Raw genomic sequence first — 20,069 nt, 5'->3', positions numbered from 1 at the left:
TAGCATGTCCTGTAGTACTGCCTCTGTCTTCATTAACGACATGTTCTCTCTGGGTTAGATTCTTGGCTGTGTCACTGTTTGTTTTTCATGTCCATGTGGGCTGCCTCCCCATAGACTGGCTGCTTATTGCTGTACATCCCAAAGACTTGTGTGTAAATTTAAGTTGTGTGCCCTGCAATATGTCACAGTCCCATTTAGGGATGGTCCCACTTCATTCCCCGTGCTGCTAGGATCTGGTCCACCTGCTCCAGCTGGTCCTATAAAAGTGGATTGATAATATGGTGTCGGAGATGTCTGGGGTGGCGACCCGGCCAGGATGCCCAGGAGGACTGGAGGGGGGCTTACACCTTCCCCAGACCATGTGACCGCCCTGGTTCTTTTGGGGGCCACGAGTGCAGAGATTTGAAGCTCTACCCTGTAGGGGCCCGTGGTCCCCTGTGCCTTTGGAGCCCTGGACCTCAGCACTTCCGCCACACCTGGAAGTGCTGGGGGAAGAGGACTGGGAACACCCGGAGTGCTTCCGGGTACGCAGCCGGCACTTCCGTCACACTGGGGAGTGCTGGTGGAAGATTGCCGGGAGGCACCTGGAGCACATCCAGGGTTGCATAAAAGGGGCCGCCTCCCTCGATTCGATGGCTGGAGTCGGGTGATGAGAAGGACAGAGCTTGGTGGAGGAGGCGAGGAGGCGGCCTGAAGAGAGTGAGGCATTGTTGTGGCCAGGATTTTGAGGACTTTAGGGCCTTGTGAGCACTTGTGTAAATATGGAGTATGTAAATAAACGTGTGTGGGGTGATTTAAACGTGTCTGCCTGTCTGTGTCTGGGTCATGTTCCACAATGGCTATAAGTATGGGACTATTCTTTTGATAATATTTTAAGGATTATGACTAAATGAGCTAACACAAACCAAAAAGTAACAAAACAAATTCAGCACAGTGTTCTGTGCTTTAGGCACATAGGAGCAGTAAAACCTATCGTGGGGTTCTTGAATGGAGACTGTCCAAAATTTAAATTAATTATAAATTTACTAATCTTAGATTTTTACACAAAATTTCATGAACTAGAAGAATAACCACACTGAAGTAAGTTGATTTGTGTTTTCTGTTTATTAAAATGAGTTGTTTATCATGGCCCAGAGAGTGGCAACATTTTCCATGTTATTATTACTACTACTACAACAACTTATTAATACTTTTAATTTAAACAAGCCTCAAGTGACATCCCACACAAAGTGTTAAAAGCTAATGGCGCAGGCCAAGGAGGTTAACTCCTTACCTTGATCTTGGTGCGCCAATCCTAAATCTAAGAATGAGTTTATTACCTAAAGGAAAGATATTGTGCCATCACATTATTGTTTTGAGTGACACCTTTTATTGGCTAACTAAAAAGATTACAATATGCAAGCTTTCAAGACAACTCAGGCCCCTTCTAAGGCTTCTAAGCCTGCATATTATAACCTTTTTAGTTAGCCAATAAAAGGTGTCATTTTGCTTGACTTCTCACTACATTCATAATGGATTAAATGGTACAACACCCTAGTATTACTTTTTTGAGTAAAACCACACATAGCCTTTTTATAAGAAATATGTTGTCTATTGCTCTTATTTATGTACATTTATTTATTTTGTTATGGTGATAGATCCCTGCTGCTGGCACAATGGACTCTCTGGAGTGTATTTATAATTGACATGCTTAAATGTGTTTCTCTCACAGCAGGATCTAATATGCATCTCAAAACATCTCTCCACTAAATTACCCCATGACAACACAACCATGGCAACGGTCGTACAGTATGCAACTCTAATTAAGTGCCACGTAAAATGTTCGTGTTTTTTAAATCCCTTCTAGCTTTCAGACATGAAACGCATAACAAGACTCATTCAATTCAGTTTATTCTTTCGTATACCTTTTTATGTGTTGTAGGCTGAAAGCACTTACACTAGTCTATAGTAAACAGTAAAGTACATGATATTCGTTCTTTTAAATACATATCAGACAAGATGGGGGACACATTACCTGTACCATGCAGCCATCTTTGTTAAGGGATAAGCTCAGAGATATGAAGGTGGATGAGCCTGTGGTGTCCTGGATAGTGGACCACCTGTCAGGCAAACCGAAATTTGCGAGACTCAAAGGCTGTGATGTGAGCAACACTGGAGCACCACAAAGAATGGTCCTGTCTCCTTTTCTCTTCACTCTGTAAACCTCCAACTATAAATGTAACACCAGGTCATACCACTTGCAGAAATTCTCAGATGTTTCTGCATTTATGGTGTGTATTGATAAGGGGGACGAGACAGAGAGGAGTCAGGTGGAGAACTTTGTTTATTGGTGCAGGAAAAAAATGTCTGCAGCTTAACATCAACAAAACAAGGAAGTGGCTATTGACTTTCACCCTAGCAAAGAGCCTCTATGTCCAGTCTCTGTTCAAGGAGTGTATGTAGAGTTGGTGCACTCCTTAAAGTACTTGGGGGTCCACATTAATGACATGTTGGACTGCTCTTGTAACACAGAGAAACTATATAAAAAGGACAGACTGTTTTCCTTATGAGACTGAATTTCTTTAATGTGGGTAATAAAATTCTTTTTATTCACATTTTCTACAATTCTGTGATGGCCAGTGCAATATTCTATGTTCTGTTGTGCTAGGCAGGTAACATCACTTCACGAGAAGCATACTGAATCAACAAGCTGTTTAAAAGGGCAGGCTCAGTTAGGGGATGTATTCTGGAGGTCGTAGCTAAGGAGAGAATTAAAACAAAACTCACTGCCATTATGAACAATGCTGCACATCCTCCCTGGGACACACTAACACTGAGAACTTATAGCCAATGAATTAATCAGCAGAAGTGGATCCAGAAGAACAAGATAGAACTTTATTTATCCCCAGGGGAAATTTACTTGTTTACAGAAGCTCTTTAAATAAATAAATACATAAATAAGTAGATAAATAAGAAAATAAATAAATATACACACACACTTTGGTCTGAACACCCAATGGGATGAGTATAAAGCAAGAAAATTTTAAAAGAAAGACAAATTCTGACTTGGCAATTCTAGTCACAGAGAGGCCTTATGCAGACGTATTGCTGTTGGTGTAAAGGAGTACTGTGGAAGTCAAGTCTGACGTTTTTCCTTCTTTTTAATTTTATTCCTTTTTTGGTCAATCTGGTATGCTTTCAGACTATAGTGTGAGAGCATATCTATCTATCTATCTATCTATCTATCTATCTATCTATCTATCTATCTATCAGCAATTCTAGGATCTGATTAATTTAATCAGTTGATCACTTCAAAACATTTAACTTCATGCTTTTAATGAGAAAGGAAAGCTAGACCCCAGCCATGCTGGAAGCTTTTATGTAATAGCCTAAGCTTAAACTTTCTCCCCTTAATAGAGAACGGCTCTTGATGCAATCTAAATATGTCTATAAGGCAAGCCAAAGCTAGGTAAGAGGTTTATTTAATAAACAGTTGGCCTCTGGTATAGGCCTAATTTTTTAAATGAAAAATGGGGTATTAAATTATAGGGGCACCTGGAGCATCTGGGGTGGGGATTTCTAGGAAGACACCTCCATAGTTCCAAACATATGGTAGTTCCTGAAAGTAGTTCCTGGCCTGTATGGTCCGCTTCTAGTCAGGTCCCACTTAAGAAAGACCTGAGTAGGGGAGAGGAAGCAGAAGGAGTTGTTGAAAGGAGACAAGAGAGATGGGTAAGTAACACCAGGCACCCAACAACATTGTCGATAGTTCAGCCTTAGTTTAGATATGTCTAAAGAGGCTTATTTTCAATATTCTTTGTTTTTTCCTCCTAACCCCTTTTGCCTCCCTGCACCTTTGGTTAGTTTCCACTTTTGTAATAAATTCCTTTTCATTTTCAGCCTTGTTGGCTTTTTTTGAAGTTCAGCATCCATTCAAACAAACCTCTAGTGACTACAATAGTCAATATGTCGACAGGGCAAGTAAGAGACTGCAGATTTTATTTAATTAGCACAGTAAAGTCCTGTTCATGAATTCACCAAGCAAACATAAAACACACAACCATTACAGACAGACAGACAGAAAGAGATATAAATAAGGGAGTGTCAAGTTTTATTTTTTACACTGTGGGTAACACAGGAAAGGTATAGCGGAAGACTGAAGACTGTTTTAACCATCCCTATCCTTACCAGAAGTTCAAAAACCTTTCAGACCACAATTATCTGCTGCATGCCTCTTTTCAGGCTGTGGTGTCTAGTGGCTAAGACATTAACCTGTGAACAGCTAGACTGCCAGTTCAGTCCCCGTCACTGAGCATCTGGGCGACCCTGAGCAAGCAATTGGACTGTTAACTCTCTACTGTGAGGTACACTGAAATATAATTAATATTAGCTATTCAAAGTAAAGTTTGCTTTTGTTCTTTAAATTAGGAGTATTTATGGTTCCAGAGCAGCCCCAGTAAATAGACAAAACAGTAGTGTAGTACATTTCCACAGCTACAGGGGGTAGCTTGTATTATCAAAGTCACTCAGTCATTATCCAACCCGCTATATCCTAACTACAGGGTCACGGGGGTCTGCTGAAACCAATCCCAGCCAACACAGGGCACAAGGCAGGAAACAAACCCCGGGCAGGGCGCACACACACATGCCCACACACCAAGCACACACTAGGGACAATTTCGGATCAGAATGCACCTAACCTACATGTCTTTGGACTGTGGAAGGAAACCGGAGCACCCAGAAGAAACCCACGCAGACACGGGGAGAAGTTGCAAACTCCACACAGGGAGGACCTGGGAAGTGAACCCGGGTCTCCTAATTGCGAGGCAGCAGCGCTACTACTTTCAAATCTCTAAAATGGTGTGAATGTATTTATGATTTTACTGCTCGCCTCTTATATTACTTCCTGTGGACAGTAGGAAATCCAGCACCCCAAATACTCAATACAAGCAGGCTCAGGACACAAGTTCAAAGCACAAAGAGTCTTATTTGTGGCAAACTCTTCCTTATAAGCATTTCCAACCACAATAACAGCTACAAGTACAATAAAGCACAATAATCACTCTATGTCTTCTCTCTCAGTCACTCACTGCCTCTTCCATTCCTCCTCGTAAGGTTCTCTTTTATTTAATCCCCTGGGGGTGCTTCCAGTGATACGATGCTGCAGCTCCGATGCACTTCTTTGTGAGGTTGGAGCCCCATAGAAGAGGGACTCACAAATCCCACAGCTCCCCCTGGCAGACCCCAGGGGATTCAGAAAGGCTGCTTCCCAGGACTACAATACCTGGCATGCCTTGTGGGCAAAAGATAAAGTAAGCAGAACCCGAAACAAGTATCTATATGTATTTTAAATGCATATAAAAGAAAAGAGAAAAAAATGTCAAAGTATATACTGTAATTCCACTCTATATTTTTAATAAATTAAAGGCAGTTATTATAGAATGAATTTACAAGAAGTAAACACAATGAAAAATAGATTGTTCCCACAAACTAGTTATGAACATTAGAGTGGAATTACTGTATATAGTTTGACAACTTTTTTCTCTTTTCTTTCTTATGCATTTAAAATACATATAGATACAGTCCTTGTTTCAGGTTCTGCTTACTTTATCTTTTAATAATTTTCCCAGTAAACAAGTTGTTTATTTTTTTCGTATTTTTGTGGTAGTGGTTGTTCCATGCCAAGTGGGCACCCATGTGGAGATCTGAACCTGGGCTTTTTGACATCTAGTGCTCCGGTGAAGATAATGCCTCACGTTCTCATCCAAGCCGGGTAAGGACCCTGGCCGTCACTCACATTCCTTAATATAACCCAATTGTCAAGAACAGTTAAACCAGTTGCAACTTTATTTATCCAGGACTCTATCTTTCTTTTTGTGCCAGGTAGCCAAACAGACTGGTATCCTATTATAATTAAAATAGGCACCTAAGGCTGGTGTCACAGTACGTGACTTTGAGTCAGAGAGCACGTCAGACTTAATGACTGCATTTGCTTAACCTTGTCACCAAGAGATCTCAGATTACTGTATGTGACAAGGCATCGGTGGGGATGAATGATTGCATACTTTGCTCATGACTTCTCTGCACAGTTTCACATTTCCTATTTCACTACAAAAGTATCATAAGGTTGATTTTGGCAGCTAGTCAGGTTGGATCATCTTGTTTCTTTCTCTACTTTACTGTGGTGTGACAAAGACACCATACCATGCAGTTTTATATGCCTGCTTAATCCTGAGCAGGGTTGTGGGGAATCTGAAACTTATCCCAGCAAGCGTGGGTGTGCAAGGTAGGAACAATCCATACACAGGGCGTCAGCCCATTGCAAGGTGAACACACACACACCCACACCATGGTCAATTTCACTTCAGAAGTCCACCTACCCTACATGTCTTTGGACTGTAGGAGGAAACCGGAGCTCCCAGACGAAGCCCATGCAGACACAGGAAGAACATGCAGACTCCACACAGGTCAGGTCCTGGGGCGTGAACCCTTGGTCTCCTTACTGCACAATGTGTGATGAAGATTATATGTCAACTAGACAACCATACTGAACCCTGTGTTTGAATGTTCAGAACACCCATTTTCCTTTGTTTATGGAGGCCACCATTGCTCTTCTTTTTCTTTTAGATTTGTTTGGACTTTTTCTCTGTCTGTGGGCATTGTACTGTATGTATTGTACTTCCAAGTAAGTGGCCATTGCTATTTCACCTCTGATACACACAGGAGCCTGCCAGGTGACTTGCTACCAAACCACACCTGTTTGATTGGATTGTAGCAAGTCATTGAGTGCTGTGAATGAGCCGCTGGGGATGTCAAGCTACATAACCGGTGGTCACAGAAGCATGCTGCCAGTGCTTGAAGTGGGCTTTACTCACCGGTATGCAGTACTGGTACTTCTCCTACTTTCTAACTAGGGTACCAGCACGTTTTGCACTGGTGAGCTACATCTATGGCACTCTAAGGTTCACAGGGGACCTACCAAGAGTACCCACACCTTTTCTTAGCATACAAGTGTTTCACGGGGACACCAGAAACTATCCTATAACACCGCTTTTCAATCAATGAGCTATAAACAGAGTACCGCCAGCTAATAAGCTTTTATACATGCAGTGTATGACAGAAAAAATGCTGAAGATGTCATGTAATGTGACAGGGGTTGAAGGGCCAAGCTGCCAAACAGTTAATCCATCCATCCATTATCCAACCCGCTATATCCTAACTACAGGGTCACGGGAGTCTGCTGGAGCCAATCCCAGCCAACACAGGGTGCAAGGCAGAAAAACCAACCCCGGGCAGGGTGCCAGCCCAAAGCAGCAAACAGTTAATCTCTTCTATTAAAACAAGAGTTTATACAACAAAAAAAAAAAACTTAATACTATTGTCAGCTTCTAATTAACTTTAACAAAGCAGAATGTTGTCTTTAAACAGAGATAAAATGAATGGTATATATTTTCATTCTTCTTGACACACAGGCCTAACATGTGAAATTCCCAGTTTATTGGATAAAGGCTATGCTGTGTATGACAACCTGACGGTTGGCAGCAGAGTGCATTATTTCTGTCATGATGGTTATGAGCTTGAAGGAGACCCAACTGCAGTGTGCACTGGAAACGGGACCTGGAGTGTACCTCAGCCGGCTTGCAAAGGTACGTGTGTTTGTTAAATGAAACTTTCCCTTTTAATTCATGTATAGCACTCGTCACTGAGCGGAGGCTTGGAGTGCTCTAAGAAGTTCACACTTAAATGCAAATTAGAAATACATATTGAATGCACATAAAGAATCAGATTTGTTTAAACACACAAGAATAAAAAAGTTCCAAATTGATTACCCTCATTTCCACACTTCAGATGTAGATTTTATTCTTGCTTTATTGGTCAAATTGTATTTTGTAAAATGTCTTCTGAAAATGTTTGTCATTGTCTGTTTGCAAAGGTAAGGTGGCAGATAAATTCATCAGTTTTACAGTTTGCTGAAATGTTTAATAAGTCAATAGAAAATGAGAATACCAAAAAAGTGCTCAAGTTATGGAGCAATAAATAGAAGACTGTGATTCTAATGAAGGCAAGGCCTCTGTCAGCGCTAATTACATTTGCTGTTTTCTTTCTTTTATTCTTTTCTGGGGGCCGCGCACTAAATACTCTGTTTAATTTTACAGTGTTTTGTTTTTCTGTGTGCTGTAATCGCAAAATTTGGCCTAAAAAACTGAATGTCTTAAGCTCACCATTATATTTGTCACTATTTCATATCTTGTGGTGTTTCTGTTCTGGCAGACAGCCAGGGCCCATACCCGGCCAGGACGTCTCCTTTATATGGTCATGGGGAACAAGCATGGGCTGCACAGTACCTCCCCTAGGATGCTAGATGGCAGCCCCCCTGGGTGGCAGTGGTGCCTCGGATTCCCGCAGGGCTCCATGGGAGATGGAGTTATCTACAACCCTTTTGGGATCTGGGAGTGCCGCCAGGGGGCCTGCAGTGGTTCCTGAGCCCATCTGCGCGGTTCTTCCAGAAGTACAGCTGGAAATGAGTCATCAAACACCTGGAGCACTTCCAGGTGGGCTATAAAATGGATGAAGCTTGTCACAGAAAAAAACAGAAGAAGAATTGTGTGGGTTTGTGCTTATTGGGACTGTGTTGTGCCTGTGAGAATGGGGAAGGCATTGCCCACATGCGAAGAAAAGAAAATTAAAAACATTCATTTGTTTTATCAGTGTGCCTCTTCTGTCTGTCTGTGCCAGTTTGAGCACTGGTAGAGTGGCTTTTGTCACAGTGTGTATTCTTTGTTTTGAGGTGTAATGTTTTTTTCACCTGATGGCTGTTGGTAGGAGCCTTCACAAATGAGAACATGCCATTTATTTTTAATGCCAATCCTTAGAAATTTTAATTAGCACACCATCTTAATTAGGGACTGGAGGCTGCTGGTTTAGAATTTTCCCCATTATGTTGAACCTTTTCTTTCCAAGACCCTGCACTCTTCTGCTTTATTATATTTTTGTTATCTCTTTCTTTTATATATTTTAGCCTCCTTGGCGTTATTCAGATTTAGGGTCCCCTTATTTATACCTGCTTATTTAAACAGCAAGTATATGTAACAATGTAATAGAATATTATCTGCATAGGACAGAAAGTATTTGATAAGGTGCCACATGAGAGGTTGGGCATCAAGTTAAAAGAAGTGGGAGTTCAGGGTGATGTTTTTAGATGGGTGCAGAATTGGCTCAGACACAGGAAGCAGAGGGTGATGGTGCGAAGAACCTCTTCAGAATTGGCCGATGTTAAGAGTGGTGTTCCACAGGGGTTAATGCTAGGGCTGCTGCTATTTTTAATATATATAAATGATTTAGATAGGAATATAAGTAACAAGCTGGTTAAGTTTGCAGATGATACCAAGATATGTGGATTAGCAGATAATTTGGAATCCGTTATATCATTACAGAAGGAGTTGGATAGCATACAGGCTTGGGCAGATTTATGTCAGATGAAATTTAATGTCAGTAAATGTAAATATTACACATAGAAAGTAAAAATGTTAGGTTTGAATACACAATGGGTGGTCGGAAAATCGAGAGTACACCTTATGAGAAGGATTTAGGAGTCATAGTGGACACTAAGCTATCAACTTCCAGACAGTGTTTAGAAGCCATTAAGAAGGCTAACAGAATGTTATGTTATACAGCACGATGTGTGGAGTACAAGTCCAAGGAGGTTATGCTCAACCTTTATAATGCACTGGTGAGGCCTCATCTTGAGTACTGTGTGCAGTTTTGGTCTCCAGGCTACAAAAAGAACATAGCAGCGCTAGAAATGGTCCAGAGAAGAGCAACTAGGCTGATTCCAGGGCTACAGGGGTTGAATTATGAGGAAAGATTAAAAGAGCTGAGCCTTTACAGTTTAAGCAAAAGAAAATTAAGAGGTTACATGATTGAAGTGTTTAAAATTACAAAGGGAATAAGTACAGTGGATCGAGACTTGTATTTTAAAATGAGTTCATCAAGAACACGGGGACAGAGTTAGAAACTTGTTAAGGGTAAATTTCGCACAAACATTAGGAAGTTTTTCTTTACACAAAGAACGATAGACACTTGGAATAAGATACCAAGTAGTGTGGTAGACAGTAAGACTTTAGGGACCCTCAAAACATGACTTGATGTTTTCTTGGAGGAAACAAGTGGATAGGACTGGCGAGCTTTGTTGGGCTGAATGGCCTGTTCTCGTCTAGAGTATTCTAATGTTCAAAACTCGACTTAACACTAAACAGATAAATACAGGATATGCAAAGCATTACATAGAATAAAAGACAATAAACCACAGTAAAATATTAAATTCAACACTAAAAGAAAAGCCTGAGACAAATCACTTCATTTGTGATATAAAACACACACACACATTATGCTGCGTATCTGGACACAGAGGTAAACTGAAAGAGGTGGCAGAATGTTAGGTTAAGTTAAAATCCTTCCTGAAGGATAAAGGGAGTCGGCTGATCTAATTAATTTCTGGAGGTTATTCAAAAGTCTGGGCGCTGTAGAGCTGAAGCCACTGTCATCTACAGAGAGCATGTTATTGTAGGGCACAACAAGTTTGCCAGAATCGGAGGAGCTTAGCGGGCAGACAGGAGCAGAACAATGCGGTCATTGATGTAGTCCAGTGCAGGGACATTTAAGGCTTTGTAGGTTATAAATAGAATTTTGTATTCAATCCTGTAAGTCACAGGGAGCCAGTGAAGGCGAAGCACAATGGGTGTGATGTGCACACTGTTGCTGGTCTGTGTAATTACTCTTACATCAGAGTTTTGAATTAACTGGAGCTGTGATAAAAGATTAGAAGGACTACCAGCCAGTAGGGAGTTACAATAATCAATGCAGGATTTAATAAAAGCATGGACAGGTTTTTCAGCATTAGAAAAGGAGAGGAATGAGTTCACATAGGATGTGTTATGGATGTAGAAATAAGAAAGAGGAAGCCTGAAGAAGATGCTCAGGTCTGTAGAGAGTGCAGGAAACTGATTTGTGTTCATCCGGTTAATTTAGATAAGCGCAGATAATAACATTTATATTCAGTGATGATAATAACATGATGATTTCTGCAACATCTTTGCGTCATCATTTTCATTACCTGTTTTCTATGTGTGTCATGATTTTGTGAGTTGGACTGCATGTGCACTGCCATGTTGTTTGTAGTGTAATGTAAGATAAGAAGACAAGGTGAAGATTTGGGGTGTCTCCATGACAAGTTCTGTAATTAAGGGAAAAAAATAAGGAAAATGGTTAGTTATCAAAATAACAAAGTTGGATTGTCAATGTCCATTATTCAAACAGTCGCTTCTGTAGAAGAGCTCTGTCACTTTCAGTCGTGAGTTCTCAATTGAACGCTGACTTGTGAGTTGGCCCATCTTTATATATCAACTTCTGAGCTTGAATAACAACAACAACAACATTTATTTATATAGCACATTCTCATACAAATAATGTAGCTCAAAGTGCTTTACATGATGAAGAAAGAGAAAAAAGACAAAATAAATAAGAATTAAAATAAGACAAAACTCATTAACATAGAATAAAAGTAAGGTCCGATGGCCATGAAGGACATAAAAAACAAAAAAACTCCAGATGGCTGGAGAAAAAATAAAATCTGCAGGGGTTCCAGACCATGAGACCGTACAGCCCCCCCCCTGGGCATTCTACCTAACATAAATGATCAGTCCTCATTGTATTTAAGGTTCTCATGGAAGGACTTGATGATGACACTCATGTGGACTTCTGGCCTTTAATCCATCAATGTAGGAACATCATGGTGCTTTGATTAGGTGGAGGTGAAGCAGATCGCCACCACAGAAAACCGGAAAAAGAGCAGAAGAGAGAGTAGGGGTTAATATGGATTTTGGAGCCACCAAGAATAGTTATGATAATTAAATGAATATACAGAGCATCAGGATTAAACTAAAGTAAAGTTATGAGAAAGCCATGTTAAAGTAATGTATTTTTAGTAGTATTTTAAAGTCAATTCCGAATGACACAGGTAACCAGTGTAGCGACATCAAAACTGGAGAAATGTGCTCGGATTTTCTTTTCCTAGTTAGGATTCTAGCAGCTGCATTCTGCACTAGTTGCAGTCGATTTACAGTATGTCTTTTTTGGATAGTCTGAGAGGAGTGCGTTACAGTAATCTAGTCGACTAAAAACAAAAGCATGAACTAATTTCTCAGCATCTTTCAATGATATAAGAGGTCTAACATTTGCTGTATTTCTTAAGTGAAAAAATGCTGTCCTAGTGATCAGATTAATATGTTATTTAAAATTCAGGTCAGAGTCAATAATTACCCCTAAATTCTTTACCTCCATCTTTACTTTTAATCCTAATGCATCAAGTTTATTTCTGATAACCTCATTATATCCATTATTGACATTGTGTTAGTGAAACTACAGAGTCAGGCTATTGACAAATACAGCTGTGTGTCATCAGCATAGCTGTGGTAGCTCACGTTATGCCCCGAGATAATCTGACCTAACGGAAGCATGTAAATTGAAAAGAGCAACGGACCCACGATAGAGCCTTGTGGAACACCATATATAATATAATGTGTCTTTGACTTATAATTACCACAACTAACAAAGAATTTTCTGCCTGTCAGGTAGGATTCAAACCAATTTAAGACACTGCCAGAGAGGCCCACCCATTGACTGAGGTGAATAGGAATTGACATCAGCAGTCCTCTGGCTGCTCAGGTGTAAAGGTGAAAAAGGAGAAGGACTCTACAAATGCGCCCTCTGTGTGTCAGAAGAAAGTATAGTATTCTCAGAATAGTCCTGAAAACGCTCCCTACTTGCACAAGTTTGACAGTGGCATCTCAGGACATCTGATGTCACCATACTGCCTGTATTATAACCTTGTTTGTGTTTGCCACATATTTTAGTACTAGCAAAATACCCGCGCTTCGCAGCGGAGAAGTAGTGTGTTAAAGAAGCAATGAAAAAGAAAAGGAAACATTTTGAAAATAACGTAACATGATTGTCAATGTAATTGTTTTGTCACTGATGTGAGTGATGAGTGTTGCTGTCATATATATACATATATATATATACACATATCTATATCATATACATACACACACATACATACACACACATATATACACACAAATACATATATATATACATACATACACACACACATATATAAACATATATATACATATACATACATATCTACATATATACACACACAGCTATTTTGTATCAGTGCAATACGCTGTTTGTTAAAACGGATGACACCCGCTCTTACGTGCAAGTCTGCGTGGATATTATGAACTATCGTATTTGTTCAAGTTCTATTTAAATTTTAAATAGAAGGAATTTTTATTTAGTCGACAGAAATATCTTTGGTAGGAATGGTAAAAACAGACAGGAATATTATTCCTGAATAAATCAACTCAAACCTTAAACAACTTATAATATTTTGCTCTCCATAAAAATATATCCTGTCTAAATTATACAAGTTAGAAATAAAGTAAACATTAAAAGAACAAACATTCAAATTTCTTTACTCTTATGTAATTTTATATAAAAAATAAACTTAGATTTTAAATATCCCAAAAGATTTTGCTCTCCATAAAAATATATCCTGTCAAAATTATACAAATTCAAATATGAACATGCTGCATAACAAAACCTGGAAATATAAATAAAATGTGTTCCTTTCAGCAATAACAAATCAAATCATTCAGTTGTCTTTGCTCATATGTCATTTTAGAGCTGGACGCCTGGCATCTTTTTGGCAACAGGTTCGTTTCTGTTTGGTGTGAGGTTCTGTGTTGTGGAGATTCTCAGGATGGATTGCAGGTGCTCATCAGTGAGGCGACTCCTGTGTGCTGTTTTGTTAGTCTTTATCACTGAGAAGAGCTTCTCACACAGATATGTGCTACCAAACATGCACAAGGTTCGAGCCGCATGTAGACGGACTTTTTGTTCTTCAAAGTCACCAAAGCGCCGTGCAAACTCAGTGCGCTCAGTTTATCAGCAAAGTGCGTATTTGGGAACACCGTAGTGACGACTTGGTTTAACATTACTTGGCAACAGGGAAAGTGGGGCAAGTGGTTGTGTCTCCCATAAAAGCAGCTTCACTTGAAATCACTTTGTGATTGTGCACGGGTAAAACGTCCGCTGAAGTGTCAGATTCTTATTTAATTCTTCTGCTTTCTGTATCTTCTGCATTGCATTCAGGTCTTTCAGGTTACCCTGATGTTTTGTTCATAGTGCCGTCTTAGATTAAATTCTGTAATTACAGCCACATTAGCTCCACAAATGAGACACACGGGTTCAGTAAACATATACTCAGCCTCCCATCGGTTTTAAAGGCTCTATTTTCAGAATCAACTTTTCTCTTCAGCATCGTGTGAGCTAGCTTCGCAATAACTTGCAGCATCATAAGGTAGACTTGATTAACGCGTAAGTGTTCGGCAAGGCAGCTGAAGCGCTGCATTATGGGATCTGTAGTTTATTGTGTTACCAGCGCTTCATATAACCCGGCTTTAATAACAATAATACAGTATATAAAATGATCTCGGGCGGATATAATTACACGCCGGGCGGATGTGGCCCGGCCCTTGAGTTTGACACATATGGACTAAATAGAACTTGAAAAGATATATTTTTCAAATGTGATCGCAATTCAGATAGAGTTGACGCCAGACTACAGCCTGCATGCCTCAATAAGTCATCCTCCCTCGCCTTACTTTTTACCGCTCATCTAATGAATACACTGAGTATGGCTTTACCAAAACAATCATTGATGGCTAATAAAGTATCCATTATTCGAGTATGTAGATCGGGATATATATATACATATATATATACCCGCGCGTATCGCAGCGAGAAGTAGTGTGTTAAAAAGCTAGAAAAGAAAAGGGAACATTTTAAAAATAACGTAACATGACTGTCAATATACAGTATTTGTTTTGTGAGTGTTACTGAGTGTTGCTGTCATCAAGGATTTGATTATCATTATTTCTTTCAATCAGGTTCGTATTTGTAGGATGTGTTGTGTTCAAGTTACATTCCGTGTTTGTCAATCGTTGTAAAGATGACAGGTTTCATTCATCGATTCGTTTCTTACTGCATCAATAAACAGCTCGTCTTCTTCTTTATCTGAGACCTGACACACTGCATGCACGGGTTTTTACACTGTCTTCCTTTAGCGGGACATTGACTTTTTCCAACGTGTGCTTTGTTTCCGCAGTAGCTGGATTTATGAATATGCTTGTATGTATCAGACGCTTCATATTTTTTGCTGCCTTTTCAATTGTGTAATTCGGTTTTTGTTCAGCGCTCTTTGGAACTGTTGCTTTTATCTGTGCACTCGCCAGTTCACGTGAGCCACTCGGTGTACATGCATCGAAGGTTCCCAGCTGTGCTGGTGCCATCTCGTGCTATGTCCATGGCTGTATTTAATGTTACCTTAGTCCTGGCACTTAAAACTTTCTCTCGCAGTTTCGCTGAGTTTGTGTCAAACACCACCCTGACCATCTCATCTTCCTCTCCATAAGCACAGTCCTTCACCCGTGAATATTTACCCGTGGCAGTTTACCCGCTGACAGACGGCCTTATATGGGCAGGCACTAAATTACAAACGCCAGCGGCAGCCTGTCTATGAACTGAATTTAAAGTGTAGGTTTACATCGTGCTTTGTTTCAGTAGCAGAACTCATGAATATGGTTGTATATGTCACTCGCTCGCTTCTTATTGTTTCGCTGCCTTCTCAATTATATAATGCATGTTTTCTTCAGCGCTTTTTGAGGTCTTCCTGGTTTTCTATGTACTGCGTGATTACGTGGGAGGCGTGATGATGTCACACGAAACTCCGCCCCCACGGCGTTGAAGCTCATTTCCATTACAGTAAATGGAGAAAAACTGCTTCCAGTTATGACCATTACGCGTAGAATTTCGATATAAAACCTGCCCAACTTTTGTAAGGAAGCTGTAAGGAATGAACCTGCCAAATTTCAGCCTTCCACCCACACGGGAAGTTGGAGAATTAGTGATGAGTCAGTGAGTGAGTGAGTGAGTGAGTGAGTGAGTGAGTGAGTGAGGGCTTTGCCTTTTACTAGTATAGATACATGTATATGTAACATGACCTGAAAAATGATTCTTAAAATGAATGTGAAACCTGACCACAGATGGAAGGATTAAGGTAGTAGATAATGTGGTAGATAAATGTACTCTGAAGACCTTTAAAACTGGATTACTGATATTTAAAACAAACTTAGCAAATATAGGTTGACAAGCTTTATGAGATTAAAATGGCCTATTCTCGTCAAAGCTTTTTCTTTTTTTTTACTGTCTGATGCATCTCAAGAAACAAGACTGTTTTCCCTTATATCTTGAATCTTTCTAGCTATTCTTATCCTCTTTGATGCAGTGCTTTTTCTGTAAACATCAAAGGTAGCAGTATGCATACTTTGCGTATGGATCAAGTTTGAGGCTCTGTGAATTCATATAGCTGCGGAGAGCCCTAGCTCTACATGTTCTGTTTATCTGGTGAAACATAACATTTAAAATTTGAAATTGACAATTCGTCAAGCATGCATAATATTGTGCTTGACAGTTTCAAATTACACACACAGAATGTTGGAAATCAAAGAATATCAAATTAATAACGAGCTCTACATTCTACAAAAGAGTTGTTATGCAGTCCCACAAACCATTCACTGCTTAATTTGATTGACTTTTAAAGTATATTCCAAACATTTTCATCAATGGATTTCTAGTACTTAGCAACTAAAGAAAACCTAACTAGTAATTTTCCATATGTACATGTTTTCTATTGTTAATCTAATTATTAAATTAGTTTTACCCTTTGACTATTGACAGCTCTGCAACATAAACAGCAATGTCGGTACAGTGACATCACCATGGAATTATTAAGCAGGGATAGTATTTTGATAAAACCGAAAAAGGACCACCAAGGCCATTAAGCAATCGGACAAATGTAGTATGTACCAGAACCAGTTAATGTGGAACATGCAGCAAAGGGTAAAAATATACAAATTTGGACAGCACATAATTGATTATAGAAACATTTAATATGTAGCGAAGGCCACAACCAGTTGTCGCGGCCAAGGTTCCGGTACACTGCATGTACCATCACAAAAAAGCCCTACTTTGATATCAACTTTAAAGTTTTGCCTTGACAACAATCACGGCTTTGGCTGAGGCAAAACCTCAACCTTTTATCACATAAATAACATCTCTGTCAGCTGGAAGCAGCAGTTTGAAATGAAAACAGAAATGCTCACTGGCATCTTTGTATAAAATATTGACATACTAGAAAATGCTACACCTTAGCCTTGCTGGGTGCACTTACTTTAAAATGCTCTACCCTTGTGATAAGTTTTTGCCATTAACTTTGCCCATCCATATGAAATTGAATATTTTCTTAATTCTGCCTTTTTACTGTTCCAAAGTCATACTGCAGTCTTCTGAATAAATATACATTATAGTTTAAATGTCCCAACTTTTGAGAGATTTAATAATGCTTTTTATTCTAGAAATTGCAGGTTTAATGCATCTTCACTATTGTGGTGTCTGTCATGTGTTCTGGGATATTACTCCTTATGAAAAGCCCTTTAAAACAATTCTATTAATAGGATTATTCTTCTGTCTTTTTAATAAAATGAGTTGTATTTGTAATATTATTCACAGTATTTCTAGCTCTATAAACTTAAAAATGTCCCAGCATCACTACATTTACAGTTTGTGTAAAATCCATAGACCAGCTCCTGATTTACACTGGACAAGGTCAAAAATGTTTGTGTCCAATTTAGATGTTCTATTGTCTAAATCTTTCTTTGACTATGTTTCCAAACCCCTTATGATAGCACATAAATACAACTGTTGTTCCTTATTACCTGGCTTACTCTATTTTCATGGCTATCTTATTTCTAAACCATTAGGCAGTTTCTTAGAAATAGCAGCTGTAAATAGCAGCTTTTATGTATACATATTTTTGGAATATTTTTCAGTTATGGTATGGCTCGGGCATCTGATCAGGATGCCTCCTGGACGCCTCCTTGGTGAGGTGTTCCAGGCACGTCCAACCGGGAGAAGGCTCCGGGGAAGACCCTGGACATGCTGGAGGGACTATGTCTCCTGGCTGTTCTGGGAACGCCTTATGATTCTCCCGGAAGAGCTAGAAGAAGTGGCCGGGGAGAGGGAAGTCTGGGCCTCTCTGCTCAAGGTGCTGCCCCCGCAACCCGACCTCGGATAAGCAGAAGAGGATGGATGGATGGATGGATGGATGGATGGATGGTTCCATATTCTGAGTGAGTGAAGTACAATTGGGTTATCAGTATATTGCCGATAACTTGCATTTATTGGAGCACAAAGCAGGGAATATAAAGAAGTAGGCACAAATTTTTAATACATCCGTATCTTACCTTCGTAATGGTAGATGTAGCTTGAAACATATAGTTTGAATCCCTTCTCCTTTTTAGCTCCTGCTGTTTGGCACAATGTTTGAGTAATGTGATTTATGTCATTTACCGTAAGTCTGGGCACATCTTGAAGGAATCGGGTGAAGAACTTTTGATATCAGCACTGAAATTGAAGAAACTGGCTGACGCGGAATATGGAAGAGAGTGTGCATATAGCCTATTTAGTGCTGAAATGGTGAAATTTCAAGTTATGAAATTTAGAAATCAGTTCCACCTTTATCATCTGTATAAAAACGTCTAGTTCCATGTAACCAAGCTCATTTTTACATGTCTAAGATGCCAAATGTTGTTTCCAGTTTTCTCTTTTCAGCTGGAGAGGATTTCCTTTGTTGTTAGGCCATGTTTCTAATGTTGGTGATTATGCAATGTTCATTCACAATATATAAAGTGAGCATTATTTTAACAGCAAAGAGATGTCCAGAGCCTTCTGGAATTTCCTACGACAAGGCCTCTTCTGAGGAAAGTTTCTTCGTTGGTCAAAAATTATCTGTCAGATGTCCAAAAGGATACAAGATTCAAGGAGCAACATACATCACATGTGATAGTGATCTAACCTGGACACCTTCAGCTGTAAAGTGTGAAAGTAAGTAGTGAACACAATGACGTCTCTAAGACATTTTATGCTTAAGCTTTACTATATGCTCTGTAATGCACTGGTGAGGCCTCATCTGGAGTACTGTGTGCAGTTGATCTCCAGGCTACAAAAAGGACATAGCAGTGCTAGAAATGGTCCAGAGAAGAGTGATTAGGCTGATTCCAGGGCTACATGGGATGAATTATAAAGAAAGATTGAAAGGGCTGAGCCTTTTCAGTTTAAGTAAAAGATGATTAAGAGGTGACATGATTAAAGTGTTTAAAATTATGAAGGGAATTGGTACAGTGGATCAAGACTGTTATTTTAAAATGAGTTCATCAAGAACACGTGGACACAGCTGGAAACTTGTTAAGGGTAAATTTCGCACAAACATTAGGAAGTTTTTCTTTATACAGGGAACCATAGACACTTGGAATAAGCTACCAAGCAGTGTGGTAGACAGTAGGACTTTAGAGACTTTCAAAACTCGACTTGATGTTTTTTTAGAAGAATTAAGTGAATAGGACTGACAAGCTTTGTTGGGCTGAATGGTCTGTTCTCGTCTAGCTTGTTGTAATGTTCATTTCTTTTGCTGAATATGTAGTTTGAAAATTGACAACTCTGATTTATGGAAGGCACTGTGATTGTTGACATTCATTGTTCCAGTTCAGACCAGGGTGTACAGCTGAATAATTAGAAATATAAGTAGAAAGCATAAGAGAGTGAGGAGCTGTAGAAGAAAAGTCACCCTCTTTGAAGGGACAGCATGTCTGTTCTTTCAACTCACAGAAAATACACATTTCACTGTTTTAGGTTGAAAGTTAGTTGTGAGAAAGTTGAACAGCCACCCTACTTGATAATCAGAGTCACCACCTGCATGGAAATATCTAGAAGAGCATTGGGCTTCATTGTTGTGTATTTTTCTTTGTACTTTATGTTCCTCCTCCATCATTAGCTACCGTTTATAATTGGTTCTATAGGGTGGTCCAGATCTAATTTTGCAATTTTCATTACGCTATAACTTATTCAGT

The 20,069-nt window shown here is 39.5% G+C and overlaps 1 protein-coding gene across 3 annotated transcripts in view; it reads left to right on the top strand.

Moving 5' to 3' along the window:
* svep1 (sushi, von Willebrand factor type A, EGF and pentraxin domain containing 1) overlaps nucleotides 1–20,069 on the top strand; it is a 348,473-nt gene that overhangs the window by 289,217 nt on the left and 39,187 nt on the right. For 2 of the 3 annotated variants that reach the window (XM_039759389.1, XM_039759388.1), the window contains exons 42-43: nucleotides 7,452–7,625; nucleotides 18,871–19,047. In XM_039759389.1, the coding sequence (XP_039615323.1) occupies nucleotides 7,452–7,625; nucleotides 18,871–19,047 (351 nt within the window). The remainder of the gene's footprint in view (nucleotides 1–7,451; nucleotides 7,626–18,870; nucleotides 19,048–20,069) is intronic. The other variant, XM_039759390.1, reaches the window with a different exon arrangement.

This window comes from Polypterus senegalus, chromosome 7, assembly GCF_016835505.1.
Source record: "Polypterus senegalus isolate Bchr_013 chromosome 7, ASM1683550v1, whole genome shotgun sequence".
NCBI lineage: Eukaryota > Metazoa > Chordata > Cladistia > Polypteriformes > Polypteridae > Polypterus > Polypterus senegalus.
This window is presented reverse-complemented; position numbering and strand designations above follow the sequence as displayed.